Below are 20689 nucleotides of genomic sequence, written 5' to 3'. Positions count from 1 at the left end.
TGTCAATGTGAAGTCAATAAAAGTGACCCCTTTATCATATACTGTTCCAGGGCTAGTGAACCATCCCCTGAAAACCTTCCGGGTTTCTAAGGCGTCGTTTAACACTCTGATGACAACACCCAAGAAATCACAGACTGCAGCCCCCGCAGAAGCTCTAACAAGATTGACTAGTCTGACCTAGTTCCCCATAATAGGTATTACCCAAGCATACATCTTTCAAATGTGCATTTTCTGTTATAAATAATGCCCAGAGGGGAAAAAACTAATACATTCCTCATGGCTTTGGGCAACTGCTCCTAACTTTTTTTCCTGCTACTGCAGCCAGAGCTTCAGTTATGTGCACAGGAAATATTATGTGTTGCTGTTATTTGGCTGTGAGGTGAGCAAGAGCCATAGCTTTCTTTATGTGTTAATGTCAGTGCTTTATTAGCACCTCCACAGAAGAGAGAAGTCATTCCTTTTGCATATGTTACATTGGTACCCCAGTTCTGTGAAAATCACCATGTCTTGTGCACTGGATATCATCACGAACCTCACTTTCGGTGGCCCATGCTCCTTGGAAGACTGTAGCAAGGCCGAAAGGGGAGTCTGCAAATATTCAGACTAGATGTCTCTCATTCAAAGTAATCAACACCAGCAAGTACCATAGCACCAACCTGTTGGGATCGATGGTGTCATTTAACTTTATTATCTAGCCACAGGATTTTCTCTTTGGTTCATTTATTTGTTTTTGATGTTTAGATTTTGCATTTGCATTTAAGTATCATACTTCCTGATAGAACAGGTGACCATTGTTATTTGACTAATAAGATTGTACCGTCATTTTCCATAATTAAAACTCAAAACCCAGAATGTACTGAAAAGTCTTCATGGAGTGTGTAAGTCAAGGTTTTTGTTGCCAGAATAAGGGTTGTCCCTTCCAGCCACAGACAGGCCATCTTTCCAGATGATAGAGGCTTCTTCTGGTTTTGGCTTCTGACTGCCTTTCATTTCTCACCTCCAGTATTACATTGTTAATAACAGTAGAAAAGATTTACAGTATTAACATTAGTTAATTGGGTGGCCCCAGGCACCAGGCTGAGTGTTTTCTTCCTATTGAACTATTGTAAATGTGAAGGAGACGAGAGACCTCACACGTACTGAGCACCAACAATGCAACAAGCAGGACGTGGAAAACTCAATATGTGTTATTCGATCTTAAAGAGAGGAACTTCATGAAGTAGGTGGTAGATCAGAAAACTAAGACATAGAACCAGTATGCAAACCCAGACACATTTGCTACCAAAATACGACCACTTTCAGATCATTTCCAGGAGTACCGATTTCACTGTGCAGATGGTAGGTGAGGGCAGAGCTGAGACGCGGAGCTGGGATTCATGCCAATGTGTCCGAGTGATGCCAGCGCAGTGCATTTGTTAGAGACCCAGCAGGTGCCCTCTGGTGATGCCAGTTGCCTCTTATGGTTTGTACCGGCCAGCAAATACATCTCTGAATACCAGTCCCAGAGTTTTGTGATCTCTTTCTTTTGGATCTGGTTGGATGAATTTGTATATATTACCCATTAGACTTGCCAACTATTAAGGAAAATACTAAAAGCAGCAGGAACTCTAATTGGAAATCTTATCTTTTCTGTTGTAAAACTTAAACAGCATATTGATGACAAAGATCAATATATCTTTAATAGTTTTTTAACTCCACTTAGGGACATTTCCTGCCGTAGCAGAGCTTGCTGTTTCTGTCCTATCCACTAGAAAAAAACAAAAATAAAGCCCACTCTGCAGACCAAGTGGAAAAGCACAATTGCCCCGAAGAATTATCTAATTTTTCTGTAGCCAGCTGACCTGTTTGCTTTTTCTATTACCCTTTTTTTTCTGTAAACATGTTCCTTTTATAAGCCAACTTGAATTTTTGGTTTTTTGGTTTTGTTTTGGGAGAGGAAGGAAGAGAGGGAGGGAGAAAGGAAGGAAAGGAAAGAAGGAATGAAAAGTAGAAAGGACTCAGTAAAGCTAATAAGGCTGAGAGCATAGGATATCATCTAAAAATATGCCTATTCATCAGGATTAGCCGCTTTGAAAAAGATGGGTTATTAGTGATTATATCTGTTATCCGCAGGAAGCCTCGGGCAGTTGTGGAAGAGCTGTCTGAAAAGTCAGGCCTCTTTATCTTTTCTAAAAGATAGCACAGTGTTTTCTGTGTCTCAGCTAAGGAGTGAATTCGGATGTGTCCCCCCCCATATCTGAGTTGATACCAATGCTGTTTGTTTTATTTCTATAGCATATTTCATGGAACTTTTCCTTTCATTGCCACTGAGAATGAAAGGGAATGCAGCCACAATAGTACAGAAGATGCGATAAGAGCGCTGGTAGGAGCCCAGCGAGCTAAATGTGACCCTGCTTTGGCACAAACGTCCCCTCTCTTCACTTGCCATTTGGTTGCAAACCACACATTAGATTACTGCTCTCACAGTGAAAAGATTAACATTTTCACAGTAAAAAGATCACCCTTTTTAAAATAATGAGTCTCAGAAACTCAGTGTAGCATATAATACGACTTTTTAAATTTTGAAAATTTTCCCGTAAACAAGGAAGCCTCCGTGTCTAATAAAACCAAAATGTGTTTTACATTTTGCAGTTTTATATTATCAGCCAAGTGATCGGGGCCTCTGGAATTACCCAGAGTGTCTCCTTCTGCGGTGTTCACTGTACCCGGGCTCCGAGGCCCACTGGAGTCCACTGTGTGCACCACGTAGAGCTCTGATTAACTCATTTGATGTGAGGCTCATGCTCAGATCGGAATTTATGTCATTTTCTATAAACAACAGCTTTTTTTATCTAAACCAAATTTTTGGAATGTATCTGCCAGGTGTCCTTAACACTTCAATCCTACTGATTGCCCATGGGCAGAGGAAGTGCCAGGTTCAGACTCTCAAGGGTTACTTGAAAGTAGGACTTTGCGTGGCCATTGCCCTGTCTCTGGTGTCTTCAGTGTGCCTGGCACATGTGGGTGTTCAATGAATATTACTTAATTGAATACACTTAACACAGAAAATATTAATATAAAATAGGCTGTTTGTATCTTTTCTATTTCATTTAATGTTATATAAAGGTACATTTCCACATCTATGGTTCAAGATTTTTGACATCTGTGAAAAATCCTACCTGGGTTCCCATGACCCCCATGACACAGAAAGTGTTTAGTTGTAGATCAGAAGATGAAACTCCCCAGGGCTACCAATCCATAGGTTTCAAATAGTCCCTTCTTCTCTAAGTAAAGGCAATGATGTTATTCAACTGCAGGAAAATACTCTAAATGTTCTGAAGCAGCCAAAGAGAGCTGCTTTTATTCCATGGAAAAAAAAGAGTTTATGAGCAACTAGAAGCTCCTGTTAGAAACAAAACATGATTTATGGGTTGAAATACGCATCGCCCTGGAAAACCAGCAAAAGCACAGCAAGGACATAACAGGAGTCTCATAAAAAGAGAAACTCATGGGTTGGAAATTTATCTCCAGGCCTAAAATAATATCATATTATTAAGTGAAATAACAGCTTTAGGTTATGCTCTCTTTCTGAGAGAGTTTTGAAAACTGTAAAGCCATTCGGAAGCATCCATCTACCCTGCAGATAGTCTCTCTTTTTAACAAGATTCAAGGTCAGAGCCCTTGCTTCCAGCTTAGAAAAGGAGCAGTTGCAGAAATTTCTTTCCTTATAGGCCGGGGAATGTGAGTAGGTCAGCTTTTCTAGAATGACAGGTTTATGTTGGTGAAGGGTAGGAGAAAGACAAAGATGGCAGGTGTTTGGCTCAAACAAAACCCCAAATTGCTCTTAGATATTTCTACTCAGCCTGGTGCACAGTGAGCAGCTATTATGGAAGAAGGGTGTCTGGTTCCTCTACAGTAGGCACATTTACATCGCTTGCCTTTTTATAAACACGCACCCTAAGTATTATTAATTGCTTTCCAGCTCTCAACCATGCTCCCAAATTGGATAAATATGCCTAATTTTCTAACAGATGTGCAATGGCAGCCTGACAGGTTTTTGGTCACTGATGCAGTGCCATAAACAGGAACAAACTATGGAAAGTATGAAAGGCTTTTTTTTTTTTTTAATTCTCACCTGAGGACATTTTTTCCATTGCTTTTCAGAGAGCGTGGAAGGGAGGGAGAGAGAAGCATTGATGGGAGAGAGACACATCGATTGGTTGCTTCCCGCACACGCCCCAACCGGGGCTGGGGATGGAGCCTGAAACCAAGGTATGTGCCCTTGGCCAGAATCAAACCCAGGACCCTTCAGTCCACAGGCCGACGCTCTAACCACTGAGCCAAACCAGCTGTCTAGTAGAGATTCCCACTTGCATTTTTTAAAAAATATATCTTTATTGATTTCAGAGAGGAAAAGAGAGGGAGAGAGAGAGAGAAACATCAATGATGAGAGTCACTGATCGGCTGCCTCCTCTCCCCCCGCCTGGGGATCGGGCCCGCAACCCGGGCCTGTGCCCTGACCAGGAATCGAACCTCGATCGCCTGGATCCTAGGTCGACGCTCAACTGCTGAGCCACACTGGCCAGACCCCACTTGCATTTTTAAGAGTTATCTCATATAGTCAACAAATCCAAAATAATCATTATTTTATCCCTAAATCTGTAAAGGCTTTTCTTCCTCAGCGTCTCTCAGATCCGTCCACGTATCTCCATCCCTGCTGCCGGTCCCCTCATTCCAGCCACAGTCAATCTCCCTGGGAAGTGCCACAATCTTCCAAGTCATGTTCGCTCTTCCTCCCTTGTCCCATAAGCTCATATCCATTTCACTGCATCTCAAATGGTCTTTTCAAAAATCAGATCTCAGCACGTACCTTCTGAATCTCAACGACTCTAATAGATCCCCTTTGCCCTTGGGATAAAACTCAAACTTTTTAGCTTGACTATAAAACCTTCCTTTGACGTAGCCGGTTTATCATGGCATCTGCTCAGATCACAAATCGTTGCCCACACTGTTCCTTCCAGCCACCAGATTGCTGGCCGTTTGTTAAGTGACTCTGTGCTCTGGAACAAAGACGTTTGCATGGGCTGCTTTCTTTTCTTGGAACCTCCTCTTGGCTTCGTAGCTTCTGTTTTTCTATTTAGGACTTAAATGACACATCCACTCCTCCAGGAAAAGTTCCTGAGTTCCCAAAATTAGATCGGATGTCCTATTAATGTGTCCCCAGAATATACTGCGCTTACCCCACCGAAGTTCTTAGTACACTGCGTGGCTGTGTGACCATTGGTTTGCCTCTTTTGACTGTTACGTAGACCATGAACCTCCTAAGGACAGGGCTGGTGCCTAGTTTAGTGCATTTCCCAGTGTACTGATTAAGTGAGTGAAGGAGTTATGAACTTGTAATCAAAGAAATTATATGAGCTTGTCAAAGAAGAAAGAATATAGACAAAGGAGAGTGGGAGTCAGAGCAAAGAGATTTTAAGAGACTTCCTCGCAGTAGGTTGGGAAGAGAAAGGCAGGGAAGGAGAGTTGGGGAGCCAGAGGGAAAGACAGCGAGGTGGGTAGAGTTGGAAGCCAAGCAGGGCTCCAGGAGAGAGTCATCAGTAGCTTGTTAGGGGAGAGGACTGGGGGCGTTGGGGGTGGGGGGTTGTAGGGCTTTTGTAGGAAGAAGCCATTCGTGAGCCTTTGGAAAGAGCATATTCAGTAGAGCTTGTGGTACAGGAGACAGAGTACAGGGAGCTAAGGAAGGGTGTGGAAATAAGAAGGGAACACGCGTGAGCAATACTCTTCCATGAAGATTGGCCTCCAGCGGAAGGGGAGCAGATTGTCATATAGGGTAGCACTTGGGAAAGTAACGAAGATAGATGTTTTGGAACCTCAATAGTGTGAATGGTTTTTATTCGAAAGAAAATGAAAATACACATTATCATAATAATATTTAAATTTCTAAAGACCCCCGTTTAAAGATAAAATGAACTCCCAGTTTATCTTAGATTATTTTTATTTTAATGCAGATATAACGTGATGTCATTCATCTGTATAGTACATACCGCGTGCACCCAGGTATTGATATCACTGTTGGGTCTAAAAGAAAGGGGAGGGGAGGTGGCAGAGGAGGTGAAAAGGCACATCAACATATTGCCGTGAAACTTCCATTTCTCTGATACAGTATGTTTCCCTCCATTGCGTAATTGAAGGAAATAGTGGACTTAAAATTCCTTAATAACAGTGTTTTTCTAGGAACTCTGCTCTTTCTATTCAAATTGGCTACCTTTACATGCACTACTTCACAGATCATTTTTATTACTCCCACCATTGTAATCAACAAAAACTAAATAATCACAATAACTTGTTATCTTAGTAATTAGTTGAATAAAAATGTATGGAGTCGGTCCATTGTTATGCATAGCTTTCGTCTCTTTTATCCCAATCTCAAAATTTCTGTTAACGCTCAAATTCAAATTCTGAACATGCTCAAGAAGTAACATAATGAATGGATTCTATCTCCAACGTAACTTTATTCATAACTGCACTTCCTATACCGTTTCAGCCACACATTTTTGTAAGTAAACTAAAATTCATTAGTGACTTTTTTTCATGTGAATGAAAGATATTTGCTTTTTTTTTCTTTTCTCAGCATCGTCAGGTCCGTTCAGAATTCGATTCAGTGCATTTTCCTCTGAACCTGTTGGGGAGGCTTCAGCTGACTGTTGGGAGATGCAGCATGGCCACTGCTTCACCTGGGCAGAATTAAGGCACTGAGCTTAGGTTAATTTATATCATATTTGGAAGGAAAGGATGTCAAGTTCCATGAGCCTCAAGTACCATTAGTTTGCTGAGCTTTGTACTTGATTTTTTTTTTTAAGTTAGGTTCAAAGATTTCTGGAAGAAAAAGAAATTGCTCTTTTGGCCATTTTCTGTTGCAAATGTATCAAAGCAGGTACTTGCATTTTAAGAAGTGGACTGGCGGGTTGAGATAAATTTTGTGCTCATACTAGGTGTTTGTTTTAGAGGATGACAGTTGACGTTTTTTATCTTCTGTTGTTCCAGAAATTTAATAAATTCTCAAGGTTTCTTATGGGAAACTGTGATTTTTTTTTTAGGTACAAAATAACAATTTTGAAATCTTGACCAAAAAAATTCGCACATTTTCCCATTCTTTATTCTTCGGGCAGCTACTGGGTGTGCAGCTTAAATCAAGACATCAGCTGTTTGAATTCAGTCTGTTGAAATCAACACCGCCCCAAATGCAAACTTTAATCATACCTGGTATCAAAGCAAAGTGGGCATTTATTATAAGCACCAAAGGGAACGCTCAAAAATAGATATTCTCTTTTTTAAAGTTACATTCACTTTCCCCAGCTTTATTTTAATACAAATAATAGATCCCACATATACCAGGGGTAAAATGCATGGCTAGGGTAATAAAACGAGCTTAAGCAGAGCTGCTGTCTTTCAGGATCTTTATGAAATAATAGGAAAGACCAATACCGGGAACATAGTCACAGTCAGACATCAGGCCCTGGGGGCTCCCTCCTCTGGGAATCAGAAAAACCCCATGAGGGAGGCTGCATTTGGGTGAACCCAGGGGATTGCGTAGAATTTCACCTGGTGGAGACACTCAAAAAGGATGCTTTTGTGGATGTAAATAAAGGCTAAATTAAAGGCTCAGAAGTGAATACCAGCCTGCTCTGTGAGATGCAGTTTGAGTAGAAGAATGGGTGAGCAAATGTCAAGGCAGGACTTGGGCTGGATGGGCCCCGAGGCACAGGCTCTTTGTAGAAGAGTGATTCATGGAAGCTGCCCAGTGGGACATCATTAAGGAGTGAGTGGGGCCATGTCGAGAAGGGGCAGAAGGTGAAACCTTTGAATTAGGTTTAATTTTGAAAGTGTCAAAACAATAACCCACCTTTGGTGGTTTCTACTATGTTCCCAGGTACTGCATTAGATACTTTGGCTGCATTATCTTTGATCCCTACAACAAATACAAGGTTAGGCTTTGTTCTGTAAAAGATCAAACGACAATATTGTGGAGAAGGGATCAGAAGGCAGCCAGGCTGGAAGCCCTTTGGGGACGTGACCGAAGCAGCTTTTCTCTCTCCTGTTCTATTGACTTTCTTCTGTGCAATTGAAAACAATGCCGGTTCTACCATGGTCCTGAATAATGTTCACATCGATTACTGCCTTCACTCTCCCACCTCCAGCTCCTTTGTTAGTAATGCTTTGCATTAGTAAGATACATTTGTCACAACTAATGAACCAGTACTGATATATTAATAACGGAAATCCATACTTTATTCAGATTTTCTTTGTTTTTACCTAATGCCCTTTTTTTAAAAAAAAAAAAATCTTTTTTATTAATTTCAGAGAGAGGGAGAGAGAGAGAGAGAGAAACATCAATGATGAGAGAGTCATTGATCGGCTGCTTTTTGCACGCCCCCTGCTGGGGATCGAGCTCGAAACCTGGGCATGTGCCCTGACCGGGAATCAAACCGCGATCTCCAGGATCCTAGGTCAGTGCTCAACCACTGAGCCACGCCCGGCCGGGCCCTAATGCCCTTTTTCTGTCCCTGGGTCCCATCCAAGATACATCACACTGAGTTGTCATGTAACTTCCTCCCAGCTAGTTCTCAGTGGTTTTGTTTTGATGACCTTGACATTTTTGAGATGTAGTAGGGAGATATTTTGAATTGGGATTTGTTTGCTGTTTCATCTCATGATTAGACTGGGGTTATGGGTTTGGGGAGGAACACCACAAAGACTAGAAAGAAAGCACCCAGTTGTTACCATTAGCAAGGAGGTTAACTCAAGTTTTTTAGAGAGATTTTTCATCAAGTTATGAAGGTTCTCTTTTCCTAGTTGGCTAAGAATATACTTTTTAAATCATAAATGGGTGTGGGGGTTTTTCTATGCTTACATGTTTTTCTATGTTTTTGGCACCAATTTATATGACTATATAACTTTCCATTTTGAGACTATTAATACAGTGGATTACATTAATTAATTTTCAAACAGTGAATCAGGCTTGCATATCTGGAATAAGTCCACTTGATTGTGGTAAATAATATTTTTGTTAATTGTTGAATTCTATTTGATAATATTTTGTTGAAGGTTTTTGTTTCTGTGGTCTGTCATTTTTCCTTTCTTGTAACGTCTTTATCTGGTCATAGTACTAAGGTAATGCTGGCCTTGTAGACTGAGTTAGGAAGTGCTCCCTCTGCTTCTGCTTTTGTGGAAGAGACTGTATAGAAATGCTGTCATTTCTTTTTAAAACATTTGGTAGAACTACCTGCGAAACTATCTGGATTCATTGCTTTCTTGTTGGGAAAATTATTAATGATTGATTCAATCCCTTTGTTAGAGACAGGGCTATTCAGTTTACCCATTTCTCCTCGTGTGGTTTTGGTAAATTATGTCTTTCAAGTAGTTGATTTATTTTACCAAAGTTACCAAATTTGTGGGCATAGTGTTGTTCGTAGTGTTCCTTTATTATTTTTTTAATGTCCATGAGTCAATAATAATGACCCTTCTCTCATTTCTGATATCGGTAATCAATCCAGTTTCTATTTATTTGAAATAACTATTACATTTACTCTATGCACACAAAACTCTTGGCCGTAGCAACCTTAGGTCATCGTGAAGATTGAGTTTTAGGCAACTGAAATTCAAACCAACTATTGTATTTCATATTGCACATTTTTTCTTTGTTGTTGGAGTATGAAGGCATGAACAAGGCAAGAGTATCTGAGGGAGAAACAAAAATCAATTTCCCTTTGACCCAAAGAAGCAAAATAAGGGTGACAGGATCTCTGTCACAGCTTCCAGTTTGAGGGTTGATTGCACACCAGGCCGTCCTCGGAGTTGGAAAGACTTTGGCGACTCACCCATGCATTTGCCAAGGCCAACTCTAACGTCTACGGAAGTGAGACGATTCACTCAAGGTAAACAGTTGCAGAACTAAACCAGGATTAGACTTCAGACGCAGGACTTGGCAATTGAGTGCGTTTTTCTAAGATGCACACATGGGCTATCTCTGATTTGAGGCAACATGTGCTATGGAAACCCCTGTCTATTTAAGCTAACTCAGTGCCCACCTTCCTTCCAACTCATTCACCGAGACTAGCTGGTGGAAATTTTTCTGTGCTGACTTTCCACTATAATTTGTTATTGCCTTGGCTTTTGTGGTGGTTCCAGTGTCCTTATACTGCTCTTAGATGAGTTCAGTATGATTTTTCCCTCATCTGAATACTATTCTATGCATCTGTCTTACCTATAAATCTTGTTAAAGTGAAACTCATTTTGTACAAAGATGGAACTACCGGTAATACACAGTGATATCCGTGAAATGAACCTCCTGATATTATATAGTTATTATATAGCATAAATCTTAAACCAGTTCCCCACATCTGTATTGCATAGGTCTCTCTTAAATTTCTGATGTGTTTTTCATGTTTAAGTAATTACTTAACGTGTCACACCTACTAATATTAGGCAACTAGACTGTTGTATCCTATGTGTGCAATAAGGGTCATTGATTTATGACCATGTTACTCCCAGTGAACTGCACATATTATCTCAATCGATCCTCACAACAAACCTTTGACGTCAGTATTTTACTATCCTCTTTTTTACAGACGAGGGCACAGGCCCAGGGAAGGTACTTCTCCTGTCCGAGTAGCAAATGAGGGAGTCAGGATTCGGACCCCGGCAGCGGGCTTGCACAGACTGGCTGCTTCCCCTCTGTGCTCTGCTCCTTCGTTTAGGAAGCTTATCTACCTGTTTTAATTACCTGTGCATTCCTCACAGTTGGTTTAAATTACACTTCTGTTTTTATTTCTTCCTAGCAAAATCTCTTTCGCATGATCTATTTCATGTCACACCGTATTAGGCCTTCTGTATCTTGATGAGTTATAGCTGGAAAGCAAACAGTGTTTAGTTTATCAGAGTGGAAATGATGTTAACAATAAAAAGACAAAAGCCCAAATACTTCTTTTTTTAAATATGTCTATATTGATTTCAGAGAGAGGAAGGGAGAGGGGGAGAGAGAAAGACATCAATGATGAGAGTCATTGATCGGCTGCCTCCTGCACGCCCCCTGCTGGGGATCGAGCCCACAACCCGGGCCTGTGCTCTGACCGGGAATCGAACCGCGACCTCCTGGATCCTAGGGCGACGCTCGACCGCTGAGCCACACCCAGCTGGGCCCAAATACTTCTTTCAATAACTCCTACTATTGAGAAAATAGACTGACCTCAGAAATTCCTAAAGATAGTAATATATCACTTTTATTTGGCCTTGTTGGGGAATGAAATGTTCTGCCTATGTGAGTTTTCCACATGACTTACCTTTTCAAATGCCAATTCTAAAAAAAAAGTGCAATTTTTTCCCAGTATTTCTGAAATGGCCACTTTCCCTGGCTTCTTAAATAGAGAACAGCAAGTTCAAGTCTTTGCCTCATGACTCAGAATCATCATGACGATGCCTGTTTTACTGTTTTGTAACTTTCCTCTGTCCACTTTTTAGCTTTTCTCTTTCCTCGGTACCTTATCCTCAGCTGTCCCCCCACCCCATTTTGAGTAGATTTCCATCTAAAATACTTCTCCCCATATATTGACCGTGCTGATACTGAAAAAATCACATTTGTTAATACAGACACGTAAAATAAAAGTAAATAACTCATTATGGGAATAGAAACGTAGGATTTAGCATGATTTTTAAATTATTATGTTCTTGACTCAGAAGCATTTTCCCATCACTTCCCGTTTATGACCTATATTGCAAAAGGAATGAAGTTGCCAGGAGCGGGACTTCTGAACAGAAACAGTATTACTGAGTTCTGAAAAATATGTTGTAAATGTGGAACTGAAAATATATATTTCTATGCATAGAAATATGGAACTGAATAGCACAGACCTCTTTCATAACATGATTTTAATCCTATTAACTTTCTGAAGTAGTTGTCCAAAGAGAAGTTATGTCATGTGGATTTCTTTTTATTTGGCTTTCAAAGGATTTTGATAACTCTATTGCTTTAGGGGTGAAGCTACACCACGAATGCATCAGACTTAACAAAACTACACTAGGCCGGTCACATAGTCACAGTTGTTTGGAAATGGATTTTTAGTTCTCAGCTGCTCCGTGGCTTGACTGCCCAAATGAAAAAATAAACTGAAATCTCAGGCTGGGTTTGTTGTTGAAGTTTACTTAGCTGTGTGGGTGATGTGAATGACACATGGACAAGAAGATTAATTAGCGATTATTTTGCCGAGAGAGAGGCGTAATGTTGCGGAGCCATCTGCTGCGCCCTTGCTGGGGGCGATCCCGATGGATTCCTCATTAAACCTGCAACGCTCTGTTCCGAGACCACCGGTGGTCCCCCAGCTTCTTATTAGATTAAAACTGTGCTGAGATTTGGGAGCAGCAGGACCAAGGGGAAGTGTAGCTGCATGTTTGTCACTGTCAACAAATAATCCAACCTTGAGAGCACGGCCTCATGCCTGCTGCAGGATCCTTAGTGGCATTTATGCCATTTCTATCACTAGTATTGTCCCCATAGTCAATCACCTACTATAGCCTCACCTCACAAGCTTATAGGAGTATTTTGAAAAAAAGATTTTAAACATTCGCATAATCTTGGAAGAGCTAAGCAAGCTCCTCCTCGTCACAATGGAAAATTTAGTGTTTTTCGTGCAGTATATGTTTTTATATTCTTTCTGTGTCATTTACTCATAAGCTTACATATTCACCCATTCTGCAAATACTGGTTCATTGCTCCTTTTGTTATTGCTGTCCTAAGCTTACAGTCTTAGATGAAGCAGAATATTTACCCCAACTCCCTGATTTTTCATCTGAGAATTTATCTGTCTCTCGAAGCCCCGTGACAGATAAATTTGACTTCTGTAATCTGTGTCTCCAGGTAACTTTATCTCAAAGTCATTTTATAATGTTTATTAGAAGTTCAGTCCTTTTACATATTAAGTTTAATAGTTTGCTTTGAACTCTATATCTAAAGTATACGTGAGCCATGTAGAAACTAAATTTTGACCTTATTGTTACCCCGCAAATATATATCTACTGAAGTCTAGCCATTTACAAAATTTATCAAAACCATTTTTTCCTATTAATAAAACTGTGGAGCATGAATGCCTCTTGGCAGGGCAGTGAAATGAGAATTCATATCATCACATCAAACAAAAATAGAGTATTGTCTATTCAAGTAAAAAACACAGATGGAAGTTACTAGATGGTTCACTATTACTCTTTTCAACACACGCTTGGTCTAGTGATGGCAGCGAGGCCTGAACCAAACCTGCAGACATGCGCCGGGCCCCCTAGAAAGGCGTGATGTGTCCTAGAGTTAGTATCTCACAGTTGCCCAGGGTAAGAGCTTGCTCATGTTCATGTGCTTCTGATGTATTTTCTGTCCATTTCTCTAGTTTTCATCAGCACTTTGCCGTTCAACCCTTTTCTGGTGTCTTTTTGTTTCCAGTCACCTCTTTCCTACAGAGTTCAGAAGCTCTTTACTATTTATCCTTATTCTTTGTGTCTGTACTCCGCAGACTTCCTCACGTGCCGTAACTCAATTTCTCTTTCTGGAAAATACTGGTGATAACATTTTCCTAGGCCACAGACTCCTGGGTATAAAATGAATAACGGCAGCTGCCACGAGATGGGTGGGCAACCTGATTTTGAAATCCTCAGATGGATATAATACATTTTCCTGCCCAGTGCTACCTGACAAGAAAGAGATTCCAGGGACTCAGACCAAGACCAAGGGCTACAAGCACCTGCTCACTGAGATGGGCCAGCAATCCTCAAAGATCCTCTTACCATTTTAATTTTGTAGATAATCTATAAAATAGGAGATGCAAATGGCTGATGCTAATTTGGACCGCCAGCTTCCCTCACTCAGCTTAATTGAAGGCAAATTTATGGAAGTGGATTTCCTGGAAGTACTTTGAAGAAAAGTAAAAATCGTTCAGTATGCAAATAATCAGGCACAGTAGTTATTGAGTATCCACTATGCAGAAGGCACCATTCCAGCTTCTATACGTAAATCCTTATTTGAGTCTCATACGGACTCTGCAAGGTGGCTGTGATAACCTCTATTAATAGATGGGAGAGGCACAGAAAATTTAAGTAACTAAAGCTAGTGGGTATCACAAAGGTGTTTTTTTTTCTTCTACAACATCACACTAACTCTAGAGTTTTTGTAAGAATCACAAAATATCTGAGTATATAGTTGTAGGCAACACAGGCTGTGAGAAGTCTTTGACTTTGAATTAAAAGGATGTGGAAATCATGAATATATATATTTGATGAAAAGTGCTCCTTTGTAGAAAAAGATCATTCTGCGCAGGCAAGGACTTGATGGAGAGTGTGGAGAAGGTGACTGAGACACTCAGTCACAGTCTTCCAGGCACGTGACCGAGAGGGTGACGGACAGGTGTCCTTTATTATTGACAAGAACAGCACAGTGAAAGGCTGGAGGGAGAAGTTAGCAATGAAATGTTTGCAAGATGTTAGATAACAATTAAAAGGGGCATCATAGTAACACATAACAAATAAAATTTAACAATTACTTTATTATTAGCCAATATAGGTCTGGAGGGGAAGATTCTTATGCTTAGCTTAGCAGCTTGGGGACTCAGTACTGGCCGAGTGTCTCAGCTCCCATCATCAATGGCTGGAGTTATAGATAGCTCCTCATAGTTCTGGAACTACTGAGAGAATCCTAGAGTGAAGAGCCATTCTAGCTACTTGTCTAAGAAATAGAAATAAATCTATACATAAACTGTGTATAAAGATACACAAACATAAAGAAATCTAACTTTTTGGTATTTTCTATATACATACACGCTTATGTTAGAATAAAAATCTTTTCTGCACAGTTTAGACTTCAAATTAGCAAACTTATGTCATCCCAGCACAAATGCAGTGATAACTCTATTAATCAAATTTTATTAGTCCTTTGTTGGAAGAAGTTGTTGGCTGCTGTAGGCGGAGTATGACAATTACGGTATTATGCTCTATTTCCCAGCCTATTGGGAAAATACAATGTTTTCATTGTCAAATAAGCCTCTTCCTTGCCCATACCTAGAATACTGTGTATAGAATAGTAAAAGCTAGAGCAGTTTGGGCAATGATAGGACTGTAGGCTCACTTAGTACGGCATAAATGCTTCTAGATGCCTTAACATTCCCCATTAGCATCACATCATAATGATCCGTTGGAAAAATCGCTTATAGTATTTGCTATTGGTGATATAAGCAGGGGGTGATGCAAGTGGGAACACTTTTTAAAAGTTTAAAGTGCTATATAAATGCCAAATGGATTTGTTTGTGGATGTGTGGATGACCATGAACATAGAGCCAATTATGTCCCGTCTATAAAATGAAGGCGTCAGATTCTGTAATTTCAGAAGAATCTTTTGGTTTCGATGTTCCATCAGGTTGTGTTTTTGTGGGCTGGTCATCACGGGGTTGCATTAATCACTTCACAGTCACTACCAGCAACCAGACCCGTCTTAGTCCCTCATGAAAAAGATGGAAAAGTACAAAACAATGTTTTTTGGCTGCGAGAACGTGCTCGAAAAAACACAACAAAGCCCTGCAGTTCTGTAAATCGACCACTTAGAAAGGTTTTCACGTATTTTTCTTTGTTTCCCTGGAACAGTGGAGGCACTCCATCTGGGGACATTGATGGCAGCCCATGGCTACTTCTTTCCAATCTCAGATCACGTCCTCACGCTCAAGGACGATGGCACCTTTTACCGCTTCCAAGTAAGTTCAATGAAAATATTCTTTAACAGTAAAATACATCTGTATTTTGTTTGTTAATTGTTTTTACAGAAAACTTGAAAATGATCACTTATTTAACTTAGGCTGGTTAGAAACTGTTAAATTTAAGACATAAGAACCATGAACAAAGAAGCATGGCCTGCGCTTAGTTTAGATGATTTGTGAAAGCTAGATTCTACAATGACTAAAGTTAGATTTTATATAAAAGGCTTGAGAGAAATTCAGAGTCACTTCATGGAATTCAGGAAGATAGGAGAGTTCTTTATCTGTAAGTTACATTTTAGCTACTAAATTTCCAATGCTCTGGACCCCACCTGTAATCCAGAATCATCTTCAGTCCAAGCAAACTTTCATAGAATTCTTGAGGCTCGTACCTGAGGCCCTTCTAAAAGTCTCTGAAGACTGATATGCATGGTGCTTTATGTGTCTGAACTCATTTGAGGTAAGAGGACACCACAGATAATTTGTGAATTGACAAGAGTCATTCGAGGTCATTTTTCTAATGAGATGGGGTACTGTTGTGTCAGGAAATGATTGTAGACTCCAATTTCAGTCATTGAGCACGCAATTGACAGTACTTGAGTTCACAATGATTTATCTCAAGTGCGTACTACATTTTACTAGACTTTATGATTCATTAATGACTGACTAGTAGATTCTAGCCTATAAAATTAGGACGCACCAAACACCAGAGTTCAAAGTCTAGGTTAATTCCTGTAGATGTTTTTAGAGGATGCTCCCCATGGTCCCACTTTCAGACATTGGAGCATTCTTCTCATTTGTTCTGAATATTTTTAGATGTTCTGTATCTACATGAATGACTGGATAATAATTTGCGTGCCTAACAACTGGCTTGGGAAAGCTTAAAACAAAGAGGGAATGTGTTTTTTAGAATCTCAGAGATTACCGTCCGCTTTAGAATACTCTCTTACCACTTCCTTTTGACTCTTTTATCCAAGACAAATAATCCTAGGACTTTTTGCATGGAGTCGTCAGGAGACAAAGCAATATCATAAAACTGTGCTACTGACCAAAGCATTCAAGCAATTTAAATTACTTAAATTATTTTATTTTAAAAGGCTTTAAAATAATGGGAATTTATGCTTTCAAGTTAAACTCAAAGTAACAGTAGCTTAAAACAGCTCATTAACTTAGAGTAACTTGGGTTCTGAAGGTTAGCATTTTAATAAATAAAAATTCTTGGTGATTAGCAAATTATTCCTGTGCTGCTAACACTTTTTGACTTTTAAAGGAGTTATTTTTCTATTGCAGGATGACATTTTCCATATATTATTTTCTTATACAATTTTTATATAGAGACTCTAAGTAAAAGCTTCTAGTAAACTTCTTAAGAAAATTCTCACAATTCTGAACAAAAGGGTTTTTTTTAAATAAAAATATAAACATCCATATTCACAATATTAAAAGTAAAATAATGCAGGTATAAAAGAACATTGTCTGTAAGGAAAGCATTGAATATAGTCTATCCCTGAGAATTATCTAATTCAAATTTTTTTTCTTAAACTAGTTCAGACATGGCTCAGAGTTAGAGATGATGACTTCAATTAGCTTAATTTGCAAACTTTAGCATAATTTACTAATTTTTCACACTGAAATGAGTAAGCAAACAAGGTTTAAATGTCTTAATCATAGAATCTTAAAACCAAGATTTAAAAAGCAAAACTGACAGAAAAGTCAGGAAAAGCTGACTTCCTGCTATAATATCGACCAAGACATCAATCAGTCTCTAGTTCAACAGCTCTAATAATAGAACACACATAATTGTTCACAGTGCACCCTTCCATTTGGGGAGTTGGTTCCAAGAAGCAGAATGTTCTTTCTGACATTGAACTGAAATTCAACTCCTTGGAAAGATTTTAAAAATCATGAATTAAAATGGAAAACTTGTCCTATCATGTTTACAGTTCTTCCAGTGCATAATTGAGATTCTAACCCTCAGGTTAGAAAAAGCTTCAGGGCATGAGTTTGAGACAAACAGAGCTCTTCATTTAATTTCATTGGCATGCAACAATATGGAAATTTGTCTCCATTTTTAGTACATTGTTAATCATGTGATTTTGTATTAATGTAAACTTGCAATTGTCTCAGCTGATTGGAATTGAGACCTGACATCATTTTTCAGGTCCCTTTGATGACTTTCATTACATTAAAAATGTGCCAGTGATTATTAAGAAATGGCTGGGCAGTTTGGGATCAGTTTTATCATAGCTAAAGAAGCCAACACACACATTAAAATGTCCTAAACTCTATACAGACTGTGAAAGTACATTTTTAAATTCCAGCAAACTACAAGGGTTTGCTATTTATTAAATTACCTTTTACTATAAATCAAACTATTTTTCCTCAGAAAAATCTTACAGTATTTGCGAAGAATGTTGGATTTATGACATTTCCACATAATATTACAGAATACAATAGCTTCAGTCTTTTATTTTTACGTTCAGGAAATTCTCACTAAATGATAAAAGAATAAAGAAGAATTATAAGAATGCAGCAAAAATACCTGGTGGTTTGAAGGAAATGAAAGTATATACATGACCAGTCTAACTAGAATAGGTATTTTAAAAGTTAGATAAATAGATTTGTGTGCGCACGCACACACACACCCACACACACAGGCACCTCCCAAAATAAAGCAGCAACCCAAAGGGAATGATGAACTCCATGAGAAGTATCTCAAAATCCAGCAGCCCACATGAAAGCAAGACTTTCATTACTTTGTTCCCCAATGGTTTTCCCTGGAATCTTCACCCAATCTTATTTCTAAGAAGTCAAATCTTCAAAGATTCATCTCCCACAGAGTCAAATGGGATTCAGGTGAGAAGGGGGCCCGTGTAAGGCCTTGATGTCCTCCTTGTCTGATGGTTCCACCTTTTTCTCCCTAAATTTCTGCTGCCGTCTTGTTCACATGTGTACAAAACTACTCTCAGTAGCTTTCCCTCTGGTTCCACAGCAATGGCCAAGAACAGCCGAGAGGAATCAGAAACCCCTGGGAGTCTGAACAGCTTGGAATGCTCTCCCCAGAAACAAACAGCTCTCCCCCAATTATTCCCCTTCTTGAGAATCCCTCTTCTAGAAGGTAGAATTGTCAAATAGGTAATCAGAGATTACATGTGCCAGTTATACATGGGTAGTTAATATAATTGACTAATAAATACAGTGAAGTCCACAAGGCTGAAGTCTGCAGTCACTGTTCCATTGGGTGTCACCATCATCGCAGAAAACAGAGTCTGATGGAGTGGTCATTGAATTGTCTCATGGTCCGGAGCCAAGCCTGTCCAGCTAGCAGAGATGGAAAAGCCCTTTTAGAACATATAAAATGTTGATGATGACAGTAAGGTTTTCCTGATCAGACGTTTTCTTTGCAGCTTCGTCCACCAGTTTCTAGAATTTCACAGATTCGGACTTCAGTCTGTTGGTAATCACATCAATCAACTAAGACATTATAAGTTTAAAAAATGATCTCTGGTTGGCGCAGTTTAGAAATTTAGAGCAATAAGTGTCTTTATTAAGAAATGGTTTTTAAAGTGAGGGGGAAAGGTTCTTTTCATCTGGTTGGATAAAGTTAAAAGCTGCAGTATATCATTAATGGAGCCAGGCAAATGATTGCCAGACCTCAGGGAAAGAGTTTGACCCAAGGTCGAGTTTTCGGATCTGTTGACAACAGTGTTGGGATACATTAATCATAGAAAACAATGTGTTATATTTAAACAGGTTTTATCCTGTGTCTTTAGAATATCATACTCTACTTTCACTCTTTGTGGATTCAAACTTTTTGTTTGATTAATGCAATCAGACCTTTTACCTTTATGGCAGTTGACATAAAGTTGCAGCAGATGTAGGACATTTTATTTATTTTTTATTTAGAAATTTTTAATGTTGACATTATTGCAGATGTCCCCCTTCCCTCCCCCTTTTCCCACCTTCACCCACTTGCGCCTTCCCCTCCCTTGGTCTTCACCACACCATTGTCCATGCCCAGGGGGTATGCATATATGTTCTTTAGCTAATCCCTTCACCACCTTTATCCAGTCACCCCCACACCCCTCCACTCGGGCATCAGCCAGTCTGTTCCATGTATCCATGCTTCTGGTTCCATTTTGTTCATCAGTTTATTTTGTTTAGTAAATTCACCTATGAGTGAGAATTTACTCATAAGTGGCACTTGCCTTTCTCTGACTGGCTTATTTCACTTAGCATAATACTCTCCATATAAGACATTTTCAATACCTGTTGGTGCTGCACATATTTGGGGGCCGAACCATTGCTCAGCAAAGGAAACGTAGAAGAAAAACTTTACATTGCCTCTCTGGGTACCTTTTCTGGATTACAAACATATCCTTAGTGAACTATTCTAGATAGTTGCTAAATATAAACAGCTCATCAACCAAAAACTCTTTTAATTGTTTATGTGTCTAACCTGGGTTCTACTTCTTTTCACAGACACCCTACTTTTGGCCATCAAATTGCTGGGAGCCAGAAAACACAGACTATGGTCAGTGCAATATCTCATTGTATTTGGGGCAGCCAGTATGGCTGGATGAACATGTGCTTGCATTTTATTGTTTTGTCATTGAGAAAAGAAAACTTAGCACCTTGGTTGACTAGAAGAGTTACAAAGGGGCTCGGAGGGCCAGAGTTCTAGCCCGCCTCCCCCACTAGGCTGTGTGAATGGTGGTAAGTCCATTGACTTTCTGAGGCTTTGTTTTTCTCACTATTAAATGAGGAGTCCTATGATTCCGTAAGTGGAAGGTTGTAATGAACGTGGAGAAACCAATTACAAGCAAAGAAAAAGTTAAAATAGAAAATTTAATTGTAATGCATCAAGTTCGGTGAACTTAGCATGAACTCGATGCAACAATCATGATTTCAGTTAAGCTTTTCAAGGAAAC

General features: G+C 39.5%; 1 protein-coding gene across 1 annotated transcript in view; it reads left to right on the top strand.

The window, feature by feature from the left end:
• Nucleotides 1-20689, top strand: part of RGS7 (regulator of G protein signaling 7) — a 230090-nt gene that overhangs the window by 159490 nt on the left and 49911 nt on the right. Inside the window, exons 4-5 of the mRNA XM_087828939.1 lie at nt 15652-15758; nt 20241-20292. Coding sequence (XP_087685065.1) covers nt 15652-15758; nt 20241-20292 — 159 coding nt within the window. The remainder of the gene's footprint in view (nt 1-15651; nt 15759-20240; nt 20293-20689) is intronic.

The sequence above is a fragment of the Miniopterus natalensis genome, chromosome 21 (assembly GCF_054644295.1).
Source record: "Miniopterus natalensis isolate mMinNat1 chromosome 21, mMinNat1.hap1, whole genome shotgun sequence".
Classification (NCBI taxonomy): domain Eukaryota; kingdom Metazoa; phylum Chordata; class Mammalia; order Chiroptera; family Miniopteridae; genus Miniopterus; species Miniopterus natalensis.
The sequence above is the reverse complement of the archived record's forward strand: the minus strand, read 5'-3'. Positions and strand labels throughout refer to the sequence as shown.